At 46.7% G+C, this 12887-nt stretch overlaps 1 protein-coding gene across 1 annotated transcript; it reads left to right on the top strand.

Moving 5' to 3' along the window:
* Window positions 1–390: 390 nt before the first annotated feature.
* Window positions 391–12687, top strand: LOC146396623 (uncharacterized). The gene is made up of 3 exons (XM_084994646.1): window positions 391–569; window positions 11165–11348; window positions 12578–12687. Exons 1-3 carry the CDS (start codon window positions 454–456, stop codon window positions 12611–12613), a joined length of 336 nt encoding a protein of 111 aa, XP_084850772.1. The 5' UTR covers window positions 391–453; the 3' UTR covers window positions 12614–12687.
* Window positions 12688–12887: the final 200 nt, after the last annotated feature.

The raw sequence follows: 12887 nt of genomic DNA on the forward strand, positions 1-12887 counted from the left end.
GGAGACTGGATCTGTTTCCTGAACATCCAGAGTTTCAGCCAGCAGCTGCCCAATGCAGCTGGGCCTAGAGAAGAGGAAAGAGCAACTATCTGCAGGAAACACAGCCCCATTCTTTAGACAGCCTCTTCTCCAGGAAGGGTGAGAGATGGCCAGCAATCTAAGACATTTTTCCTTTTCATATTTGAACATTTCTGAAATCAAGGTATATCTTCAAGTGATGCCCCTTCATAAATACTTAGCAGTACTTTCTCAAGTCTGTATGAAAGCACTGTGGGTCCTACACGTCAAAGACAAGCTTTCTAGTCCGCAAACTGCAGTGGCTCTCATTGGCCCAAGCGCATCACGTGTCTCTCACCCGCCAATCACTGCAACTCTGGTTGGGAAGCCATAGGCTCATCTCTGGTGTTAACTAGTTGGAGTCAGCATCACCTAAGCAAAAGGAGCGACAGAGGAATGGCAGTTTCTGAGAGGAAAATCAAAGTGTCACTGCCCCCCGGAGAGATGGCTGTGGATTCCCGGCAGGCAGAAACAACTGCTGCCTCCTCTGCTCAGAGTCATTCCGGAATTCGGTAAGAATACGTGTGTGAAACAACAGATCTCCTAGTACACGCTCAGTACTCCTGTCTGCTATTATTATTTAAAATGCTAATAATATTCGGGTGGCTCAGTGGGTTAAGCATCCAGCGTTGTCACTGCCGTGGCTCTAGTTACTGCCTTGGCGTGGTTCTATCCCTGGTCCAGGAACTTCTGTATACTGTGCATGTGACCAAAAAAAAAGGTTAAGTTGAAATGTTTCACCTGTACCTATTCAGGCCTCTAGACAAAATTCCCAGTTTACAGAAAATACCCAAAATGGAAGGACAGGTTAAATGACACCACCAGGAACTACTTAGGCAAGAGCAAATCCAAATTGCTGAAGCCAAATAGAGGGTACCCAGGTGTTCTGTGTTCTTTTTTAACTTTTCCATGTTTGGGGGAAGGAGCACTTGAAAAAGGTATTTAGTGAGTTATTTCACACCCTCTAGGATAGACCGAGTTTTAAAGAACAGAGAATAGTAAGTGTTGGTGAGGATATGGGGAAATTGGAACCCCTGTGTAACCACTGTCAAAGTATTTCAAGAAGTTAGACAGTGATTTAGATAAGACACAGCAAATGCACTTCCTGGTAGTATAGGCCCAGGTGAATTGAAACCAGGGACCCAAACCCACATTCGTACATGGATGTTCACAGCAGCACTATTTACAACAGCCTAACAGGTGGAAACAACCCAAATGTCTCTTCACAGACAAATGAGGAAACAAAATTGGGTGCATCCCTACAATGGAATATTGTTCACCGTAAAAAGGAACGAAGTACCGACACACACTACAAAGTAAATAAACCTCAAAAATATTATTCTAAGTGAAAAAAGTCATATATTGTATGATTCTATTCTGTGAGATATCCAGAATAGGTGAATACATAGAAACCGAATGCAGGGGGTGAGAGGAGGGAAGTCAGAGCTTAATGGGTGTGGGTTTTCTTTTGCCCTCATGAGAATGATTTGGAATTAGGTAGAGGTGGGGTTGCACAAGACTGTGAATGTACTAAATGCCAATGAGTCGCTCACTTTGTTTTTTTTTAATGGCCGCACCCACAGCATATGGAAGGTCCCTGGCCAGGGACTGAACCCAAGCTGCAACTGTGGCCTACACAATAGCTGTGGCAACACCAGATCTTTAACTCACTGCATCAAGCCAGGGTCTGAATCCATGCCTCCGCAGCTGACCCAAGCTACTGCAGTTGGGTTCTTGACCCACTGTGCCACAGTGGGAACTCCTGAATCATTCACTTTAAAGTGGTTAATTTTGGGAGTTACCCTCATGGCTCAGTGGAAACGAATCCGACTAGTATCCATGAGGATGCCGGTTCAATCCTTGGCCTCTCTCAGTGGGTTATGGATCTGGCGTTGTAGGTCATAGACATAGCTCAGATCCTGTGTTGCTATGGCTGTGGTGTAGGCCAGCAGCTGTAGCTTCAATTCGACCCCTAGCCTGGGAACTTCCATATGCTGAAGGTACAGCCCTAAAAAACAAAAAAACAGAAAAACAAAAAAAGTGGTTAATTTTATGTTATGATATGAATTTCGTCTCACTGTTAACTTGGTGGGAAAAGAAAAATAAATACATAAAAGGCCCTCCCAGGAGTTCCTGCTGTGGCACAGCAGGTTAAGTATCTGGCATTGCCATAGCTGTGGCATAGGTCGCTGCTCTGGCTGGGATTTGATCTCAGGCCAGGAATTTCCTTATGCCACGTGTGTGGCTGAAAAAGAAAAAAAAAGCCCTCCCAGGAACTACCCACAGATAGGTAGGAAAATGAGTCAGGAAGAGAGAGGTGGTCAGTAAGAAATGCAGTAAATAAATGCATACTTTGCCTAATGCAGCTCTGTTCTGGGAGCCCTTGGGGTCAGTGCAGACACACACCCCAGCCTCCATTCCAGGCAGCCAGAGAACAGGGACTAAGTGTCCTTCATCCCCATCTGTCATTGGGTGACGGCTGCTCTCAGAGGGTGCTGAGTCCCTGAAACTGCCCGCCTGTCACCTGTACCAACAGATGGGGCTCCCCGGAGAAAACCCACAGGGCAAGGAACACAGGTGCAGGGAAATGGTAAGGCCATAAGGATACATGGCATCTCCTGAGGATTCTAAGACAAACCTATATGACAAGGCAAACAGAGGTCTTTCTTCAGTGGCTGGTAAAACCCAGAGCAAAATATAGTTTCTCCTTTTGCAGTTGTGAGAGTGGTGTGAAGTGTTTGCTGAATCTCATGGAGGATTTCTTTTTTTTTTTTTTTAACTGAAGTATAGTTGATTTGCAATGTTGTGTTCACTTCAGCTACAGGGCAAAGGATTCAGTTATCATTCTTTTTCATATTCTTTTCCTTTAAGTTTTTTTTTGTTTGTTTTTTTTTTAGGGCCACACCCATGGCACATGGAGGTGCCCAGGCTAGGGGTCAGATCTGAGCTATAGCTGCTGGCCTACACCACAGCTCACGGCAACACCAGATCCTTGACCCACTGAGGGAGGCCAGGAATTGAACCTGCGTCCTCCTGGATGCCAGTCAGATTTGTTTCCCCTGAGCCATGACAGGGACTCCCCTCCTTTGTGGTTTATCATAGGCTATTGAATACAGTTCCCTGTGCTGTACAGCAGGACCTTGTTGTTCATCCATTCTGTGTATAATAGCTTACATCTGCTACCCCCAACATGCCACTCCATCCCTCCCCCAGTGCCCTCCCCCTTGGCAACCACAAGTCTGTTCTCTGTGTGAGTCTGTTTTGCTTCATAGGTAGGTTCACTCTTTCTTTTCTTAAACACATTCCATACCTAGCTCATTAGGAAGCTGGAGAGGAAGGTCACCAGCTCTTCTGCTCACAGAGGCTCACCTGTAATTGGACTTGGGCAGGTAAATCACACACCTACCAGGACTGTCTCTCCAAATCCAGCAGAATCCCAGGGTCTGTGAAAATACATGCCCTTCTCTAGCCTCTATGCAAATATGTAAAAGCCATGAATTCTCAAAGCAACTAACCCAACCTGAAAGTTCCCAGCAAGACGTGCTAGGGTTCCTGGGAATGAATTCCACAAGGAAGGAAATGCCAGCCAATGAGCAAGTCACGTCCCCTGGCCAGAGCCTCGCTTACGCACTGTGATCACACATGTTTCACAGACAGCAGTCACCGCATCTGTTCTGCTGGTGGCTTCAAAGTGGGAGTGCTGAAGGCAAGTCAGAAAGACTTGGTGATGCTGAGAGGAACAGAATAGAGACCCGGACTGCTGCGGGGGTGGAGGTGGGGGATCACTTCATTGTCATCATTCAGTTTCTTTCTTTAAAAGGTCAAGTTGGCCATGTCAGAGAAAGCCTCAGAAGGTGGTCATTTTGCCATTGACTTTAACAGCTAGACTGACACTCATTCCCCGCGGTAGCTGGTGTGTGCTGAACCTGTCACCGCCTCTTCAAAACATTGCTGGTTTCCATGGAAACAAAAAAGCACTTACTGAAAGAGCTGCTGGAAATTTCGAGTCAAGATGTCCAAAACTGTCCCTGTGATATATTTTTCTAAGACCTGATTTGAAAGAGAAACAATAGCGCAACTTGGCAAAGAAGACAAAGGAAGATAAATGATAATTAAAAACGGCTTGGCACCATGTCTAGATCCCAACATCCGGTCGCGATGCTGTCCTTTTCAAAATCAGGTCCAGGGAGATATTGGGTGAAGAAGCACCACTGACCCACAGGCCCCTGACTTCAGACATGGCTTTGTTATGGACACGAGCCTATCTGCTGTTCACAGGGTTTAAATCTTGACAGGCTTATGCAGCAACATGACTCTGAATACACTTGCTAAATGAACCTCTTGCATGCCAATCTACCTCCTACTCTCTGAGCTAAAAAAGAGCTCTGCAACTCGGATGATTATATACCTATTTTTTCAATCCACTCTGTAAGGCGGGAACGTGAAATGAAAGATAATAGCTTCCTTTAACCGTTGTTAGATTGGCATACCAGAAGGTGAGATTTTCTTTTAAACTCCTCATGAAGATATTTAATTAAATTTTTTTTGTTGGCCACCCTGTGGCTTATGGAGTTCCCCGACCAGGGATCGAATTCTAGCTGGAGCTGTGACCTACGCCACAGCTGCAGCAATGCTGGATGCTTAACCCACTGCACTGGGCCTGGGATCAAACTCTCGTCCCTGCCACTGCAGAGACACTGTTGATCCTGTTGCACCACAGTGGAAACTCCTAATTACTTTTTTAAGAAAGAGTATCTGGAGTTCCTGTCTTGGCGCAGCAGAAATGAATCTGACTAGGAACCATGAGGTTGCGGGTTCAATCCCTGGCCTCGCTCAGTGGGTTAAGGATCCCAGTGTTGCCGGGGGCTGTGGTGTAGGTCGCATGTGCAGCTCGGATCCTGAGTTGCTGTGGCTGTGTTATAGGCCGGCGGCTACAGCTCTCATTCAAACCCTAGCCTGGAAACCTCCATATGCCACAAGTGTGGCCCTAAAAAGACAAAAGACAAAAAGAAAGAAAAAGAAATAGAATCCAAAAATAGACAAACCAGAATTTTTGCAATTTCTCTGTTATGGTATAAAAATGTGTCAACTACATCCTCCTTTTCTGGCCTTGGGGTTTTGTTTGGGCCATTCAAAAACCGTAGCCATGGTCTCTTGGTTTTTCCCATGATTCAAATAGTGAAAAGTTCCGGCCTTCTCCAGTCCACATGTTGAATTGCCATCTTCCCTTCTAGTGACCCAAGGTGGGAACCTTGGAATCAACTTTGATTCCTTCTTCTCCCTCAACTGCCATGCATCAGTCAGCTCAGGCTGCCATAACAAAGTACCATAGACTGGGTGGCTTAAGCGACAGAAATTCATTTTCTGTTGGTTCTGAAGTCTGGAGGTTTCAGATCAGAGAGTGGCAGCATGGTCCGGCTCTGGTGAGAGTTCTCTTCCTGACTTACAGGTGGCTACCTTCTTGCCCAGTTCTCACATGGCACAGAGAGGTAGAGACAGAGCACATGCACGAGAGAGTTCTCTGATGTCTCTTCCTATAAGGGCATTAATCCCATCACAAGGGCCCCACCCTCATGACCTCATCCAAATCTAACTGCCTCCCAAAGACCCCCATCTCCAACTGGGGGACATAATGTGATCAATAGCATCTCCATATCCATCAACCACCAAATCTTGTTTATTTTCTCTCTCAAATATCTACCACATTCATTTTCCTCCTGTCCAGCACCACCACCACTATAATGGTTGAGATTGTCATCTCCTGCTAAGGCAATTGCCGTAGCCTCCTAGCTAATCTCTAAGCTCCCAAACTTGACCTCTTCAAATATACCCTCCACATAGTAGCTTTGATTTTCCAAAAATTGAAGCTGGATATTATAGTCTGGTGACCAGATATTGTGGGACGGCGTAAGTATATCTGAGAAGGTTGAAAGGGTTGTACCACTCACAATTGATGCTCTGCTTTTTGGGAGAGCTCAGCCTCCCTCACCACAGCCAAAACCTCCACTGCCCCCACTGTGGCTTCCTTGCCTCCACTGGAGTGAGCCTGGGATCAGGTATAGCCTCCACTGTGCTTGCCATGGTGGGAGCCGTGGCAGCTCTGGCATCCAGCTCCACAAGCACACCAGACTTATGGAGACTCTGCTCCTCCCATCACGTCTAGGCTTGGAGGCAGCTCCAGGTAGGATGATCTGGACCTGACCTCCCCTGCAGCTTCCCAAAGGCCTGGGTGAGTGTGGGGACGCAGGGCCCCATGGGATAAATTTTGACCAGTGAGCATCAAGAGCCAGGAGAAAAATTCCTCTCCCGTTGTGGCTCAGCGAGTTAAGATTCCTACCAGTATCCATGAGGATGTAGGTTCAATCCCTGGCCCTGCTCAGTGGGTTAAGGATCTGGCATTGCCATGAGCTGTGTGTTGGATGCAGACATGGCTCAGAACTGGTGTGCGGCCCCCCCAAAAAAAGACTGGAAAAAAATTCCCCTCTCTTCCTCCCTTTAGTGAATGGGTCTGAGGCCCAGGATTTCTATACAGTCTGTGCACAGATAGCCAATGTAATGGAGCCCCTGGCTGTGCTTCTCCACAGCCCCTCGTACTTGTTTCATCTCCTTCTTTGGCACATGCACTGGGCTCCCAACTTCACCTAACAAGCCCACATATCACTTCCTCCACATCAGCTTCCCTACCTGCCCACCATCCCTGCCCCACAAACCAGGTCCGAGTCAGGTACCCCTTTGCCATACTTCCACAGAAATCTGAATTATTGAAACCCTTAGCTCTATTAATGGCCCCCACCCCTCTTCCTGACTAGACCTTACCAGACAGGTGAGTCCACTGAGAGCCAGGCCAGGCTCTATCTATTTCTCTAATCTCCCACACCCAGCACTGTGCCTGGAGCACGCAGGATTTGCTAAACTGAATAGCCCCATGGTGGTCACTTCATGAAGCCTAAAAAAGCGAACAAGCTGAGCAGACAGGATGCCCAAGGGAAGCCCTTGTGAACAGAGGCAGCCTGCAAAAACACCTGGATACTAGAGGAGAGGAGATAAGCATGGTCAGGTAGGTTGGGGCTCTCTTGGAAGGTCTTGATGACCAAGCCAATGAATCTTTTCAGTGGGTCATTAGGAAGCCTCTCAAGCCAGGTATTTGCTTTAGAAAGCTTAAACTGTCAGTAATGTGTGGGATGAATGGGGGAAGGGGTACTGACTGGGGAAGCATGCAGATTGGAATTGCTTTGGTAGCTGAGAGAATAGGAAAGAGAGATGCTTGTGGGAGAGATGGTGGAGGTGGAGTCAACTGGATGCAGCAAGCCCTTGGCTTCTGCAATTCAAAACAAGGGCTCTGGGAGAACAGTGGGGCCAGCAAGGGGAAGTTGTCAAAACAGGAGGAGTTTTTGGCTTGGGGCTGGGAAGAAGGACTGAGAGTGTGTCAGAGCATTTTCATAGAAGGTGAAGGAGTTACCGTGTGGCTCAGTGGGAAAAGGATCTGGTGTTTTCACTGCTGTGGCATGGATTACTTCTGTGGTGCAGGTTTAACTTCTGGCCTGGAGTGCAGCCTGTTTGCTGCAACGCACACACATCACCACCACTAGCAACAGCTGACAATCAGCCAGGCATGGTGGGTCTTTAACTTTTTTTGCTACTGCTTTTATCATGAGCAATGGGCACAGGAGTAAAATAACATTTCCGCCAATTTAGAGGGCAAAAGCCATCTGTCCTGGCAATTTGTGCTTTCAATGTAAGGTGAGTCAGCAGAGGTGAAAGTATTAGCTTCCCCTTTAATGTCCCCACAAAGCCCCATTTCTCCATGTTCACCTGAATATTCATGCTGGGGGCACATACTTCTTGAGGCTAAATGAATAAATTCCTTTAGGGACAGATCATGTTAGTGGGCAGGAAAGAAAACCAAAGAGAAAAAATATATTTCATACATATGTTTATATATGTGTATGTTATATATATTTATATTATATAATTATAAAGAGAAAATATTTTATGTATTTATATATTATATATCATATATAAATCATATATATCATGTACAAATTATAAATATATATTTGATGTATATTTAAATTTATAGATATAAATATCAAATATATATCAAATATAATTACATATAATTATAAATATATCAAATATAAATTATATATCAAATATAATTATATATAATTATAAATATATAATTATATATAAATACATATGTGTGAAAAACAAAGAGTAGGGAAGAAAAAGTGGAACTTATGTAACAGGAAAATTCCTCTTTCCTTTTACCAAGTCATCAATCTTCTAGAAGGAAGACACTTGAAGGCTGTTACTGCCATTGCCCTCATCCTCATTTTCACGTTTCTAGCATCTATGCAGTGCCCAGCTGTGGTTGTTCATTGGTCAGTGAGTTAAGGACGTTAATGGAGCATCCTCTTGGGTAGCTGGAACTAAGGGAAAGATGGAAAATAAAAGTTGCAATCCTGTCCTCTGCAGGCACTCTCTAATGTGGGCAGTTCAAATATGGAAGTTCATTTAGAAATAGAGACAAGAGGCTATTAAGTACTGAACAGTAAATGGCTGAGGGTAAAAATTTTGTATTTTCATAGCATGCCAGCAGGTAGAATCCTTAGGGAGACGTGTCTGGGGGGCCCATGAGCATCATCTTGGGATGGAGCAGTTTGGAGAAAGTTCTCTCTCTTTTTTTTCATCACGTTACTGTGGGTGGGCTTTTACTGAGGTGATACATGCAGATGTGAAGAGTTATTCAGTCAGTCAAGGGCTTGGATTTTACAAAGCGATCCTGAGCTAACTGAGGGAAGGAAGGCTGTTCCAGAATGGAGAGTGATTGGAGGAAACCAGATGCTTCTGAGGCAAGGCCAGTGTTTCTCAGTTTGGTCCTTAAAACATCTGCAACGGAGTTCCCATCAGTGGGTTACAAACCCAACTAGTATCCATGAGGACTCAGGTTCCATTCCTGGCCTCACTTAGTGGGTTAAGGATCCGGTGTTGCCATGAGCTGTGGTGTAGGTCAAAGATGCGGTTTGGATCCCGGGCTGCTGTGGCTGTGGTACAGGCTGATAGCTGTAGCTCCAATTGGATCCCTAGCCTGGGAACTTACATATGCTGGGGGTGCGGCCCTAAAAAACAAACAAAACATCTGCACCGGAACCGCCTGAGCAGCTGGTAAATACAGACCCTCAAGTCCCCCCACACACACCTCTGGCCAGAGACTGATTCAGCTGGTCAGGAGTGGGGCCAGACAATTTGCATTTTAACCCAGCCCCAGGTGGTTCTGCAGCATCCTAAGTTTGAGAACCACAGCAAATCTTTCTCCTGGGTCCTCGAATCCCCCAGCTATCCCTGTAATCGCTCTCATGTATTCAATTCATATATGTTCATATATGTGGACTGAGTCTCTGCTGACTGCTAAGCTGTGTTCTGAGTCCCAGAGATGCAGGAGAGAACAAAAGAGTTCAAGTCCCTGCCCTTCTGGAGGTTATATCTGACCGGAGGAGCCAGACAACAAAGAAATGAATGTACCATAACCATGCAGTCTGGTGATAAGCACTAGGGGGGAGCCAGGCAGGACAGTGGCTCAAGAAGCCAGGTCAAGTGCTACTGTACATCAGAGGTCACGGAGGTCCTCTCTAATAAGAGGCATTTGAGCAGAAACCCACTCCTAAGTGCCCTAAGGCTGTGGGCTGGTTTGCACGTTCCCAGAGTTCTTCCTCATCCCAGATTCATTCATTCACCAATACTGAGGGCTTCTGGTGTGCCAGGCAAAGCTCTCCCATACCCGCTGCCCAGCCTCATAGGGTTGCTTCTTTTGGGTCCTCACCATTCTCAGCAGCCCCACAGTTTTTCATAGCCCCTCCTGATCCCCCAAGTATTCCATGACCCTCCACCCACCAACCCCCAGCACTTCCAGTTCATTGCTCCAAATCTCCAACTTCATGGTGCTTTAGACATGAACTCTGTAGGACACAACCTGCAGAAGGCTCGGCAAGGGCTCGATGACCTTGGAGCTCCAAGGAGTAGTCGAGCCTGTGAACATCACTAAACGTCATGATCACACCAGCACCTCTCATGGTTAAGCAAAATCCTGAGGTCAGCAGCCTGGATGAAAAAGGTTAAAATGTTCGAATGAGGAGGCTGGGAACCAGAGGACACTGATATTTTGATCCCCTCTAAAGCAGATTGTGTAAGTGATTCATCTCATTCCATTGACTTCTCACTGCAATACTATGAGGTTGGTATGATGCCCATTTTGACAGGTGGATAACTGGGGCTGAGAGAGCTTAGGTAACCTGTGTCTAAGGCCACACTGCTAGTGATGGATGGAAATGGGCTTCAAACCTCGGTCTGAGCCCAAAGCCTGTTGCAGAGTTTGCCTATGGCTCAGTGGGTGAAGGATCTGGTATCGTCACTGCTGTGGCTCGGGTTCGATCCCTGGCCTGGGAACTTCTACATGCCACAGGTACATCCAAAAATAAATAAAAATAAATCTCCTCCTGTCTTCCACCAAGTGAAATGTGAGTTTGGAAAGGGAAAAATTCTCAACAGTGCATCTCAGTTTCAGAGAAATCATGACAGCTCTGCCAGCTCAAGGCTCAAAGTCTTGAGTACCCAGCCCTTCAGTTTTAGGTAGGGCATAGGTGTCAACCAGCAGGCTGAGTTGATAACAATCACTTTGTGACCCAACCACCCTCCCACACCCCCACCAAATCAGCTAGATAGAATCTGGCAGGGCTGATAAATTGCTACCTTAGACAGGTGGAAGCAAGGGGGAAATGCAGGCCAAAAGACAGCAAAAAAAGAAGCTTGCAAAAACGAAAGCAAAAAAACCTGAGACTGAACCCTAATGCATCTGGTGCAGGCTCTTGCAAATTCCCAGCTGCATGAGGACCAAATTAGTTAATAAGAAATGAATACAAAAATGCCTGAGCTCAGTGGAGCTGTCCTGAGTTTCATTTCCTGAGAAGGAGCTTCTAACAGTGATCCAGGTAATTTCAGGTTGCAGCTCGGCAGCACTCACCTCCTCCCTCTAGGAATGTGACCTGTGATGAGGAGACTTCTACTGCATGGTCTCTTCCAACATGCTCCTTTTTCCCTGGGGATCCAGGAAATTCTGGCCACCTGCAGTGTGCAAAGGCAGCTGGCCAGGCAAGGAAGCTGGCGCCAGGTCCCAGGGCCCCTCCCTGGAGGGAGCAAAGGCCTCTCGGGTTGCAGCTGCAGAAAGAGGGAGGAGAGAAGAGGGACAGGATGGAGTGGAGAGCCTTGGAGGCAGTGGTTTGGACATCAACTCGGTGAGTCATGCCCCGGGCAGCTTTTTACAGGAGTTGCAAATTCCAGTAACAGCAGATCAGGGACACCTCTCGAGGGAGTCCTAACTAATCGAAGGTGCCTCTTGCTCCCTCTTGGCAGATCCGAGTCCACATCTGAATAGCTTATCTTCAAAACCAGATCCTGAAGCCGTCCCTTGCTTGGGTCCCTGGGCTTCCGGAAACCAGGAGGTTATTCTGCCCCAAAGTTAGTTGGAGATGTTGGGTGATAGATGCTGCATCTGAGTCTGGCCCCTCAACCACAGAGGGATGAGATTTTTCTCTTTTATTTTTATTTTTCTATTTTTTGTTTTTTAGGGCTGCAGCCTATGGAAATTTCTAGGCTAGTGGTTGAACTAGAGCTGCAACTTCCAGCCTATACCACAGCCACAGCAACAGCAATGCCAGATTCAAGCCACATCTGCAACCTATTCCAAAGCTTGCAGCAACACTGGATCCTTAACCCACTGAGCAAGGCCAGGGATTAAGCCCACATCTTCATGGATACCAGTCTGGTCCTTAACCTAGGTTGCCTAGGTTGAAGACGTGGCTTGAATCCTGCATTGCTCTGGCTGTGGTGTAGGCTGGCAGCTGTAGCTCCGATTCCACCCCTAGCCTGGGAACTTCCATATGCCACCCTAAGGCCCTAAAAAGACAAAAATAAATAACTAAAATAAATAATATCATTTCCACATTCTGGTAACCACTCTCCCTGCTCTTTTCCGGCCAAAGCTGATAACAGCCCCCACTGTTACTAGCTCTGGGTACTGCACAATCCCTGAGGTCTCCTTAAGCCCTTCCCACTCCCTTTATTAAAACCTCCTCTAGTGACCCAGTGGGAGGGTGCCCTCTCCCACTTCTGGGCATCTGAGTGATACCAGTCATTGAGGTCAAAGCCAACTTTACCCACCTCTCTTCTAAGCTGTTGCTGCCACTCTAACCCACCCCTATCGCCAAGGACTATCAACGGCTGAGCCTTGTTGAAGAGCCTTCGTGGGTGTCAAGCTGTGCCAGGCCACTTAGAATAAACCCCAAGCTCAAGCTCCTTTCCAAGGCTTAAAAGGCCCGAGCCCGCTGTCCAGATGCCTCTCCCCGACACTCCCTCTGCCCTCCCCAGCCTCATGGGCTTCCTGCCATTTCTTAAACAGGCCAAGATGGTTCACACTTTAAGCTTTTGCACTCACTGTTCCTTCCTCCCCTCTGCCTGTTTCCAGGTCCTGAGGTTGTCAAGTTTAATCCTCAACTCCTGAAAGTTCCCAGAAGCAGACATTCTTTTTTTTTTTTTTTTTTTTTTTGCATTGTTCTGTTCCAGGAGCTACGAACTCAAGTGTCTACAGAACATGTCAGATAGCATAAACAAGAGAAGTGGCCAAGGCTAATAAAGATCATTCAGCTCTCTTGGTCTGGCTTTTGCTTTCTCACTTTTGACAGAGACATGAAAGCAGAGGAATAGTTCTTACTATAAAAATGCACACACAGTACAGTCAGTGATGGGGGCAAGTGACACTCATCCTTGGTTGGGGA

The sequence above is a fragment of the Sus scrofa genome, chromosome 14, assembly GCF_054392235.1.
Source record: "Sus scrofa isolate SSC_HxYL_T2T_F1_AM1 chromosome 14, Sscrofa_HxYL_maternal_Yorkshire_Landrace_v2.0, whole genome shotgun sequence".
In the NCBI taxonomy this organism is placed as follows: Eukaryota; Metazoa; Chordata; class Mammalia; order Artiodactyla; family Suidae; genus Sus; species Sus scrofa.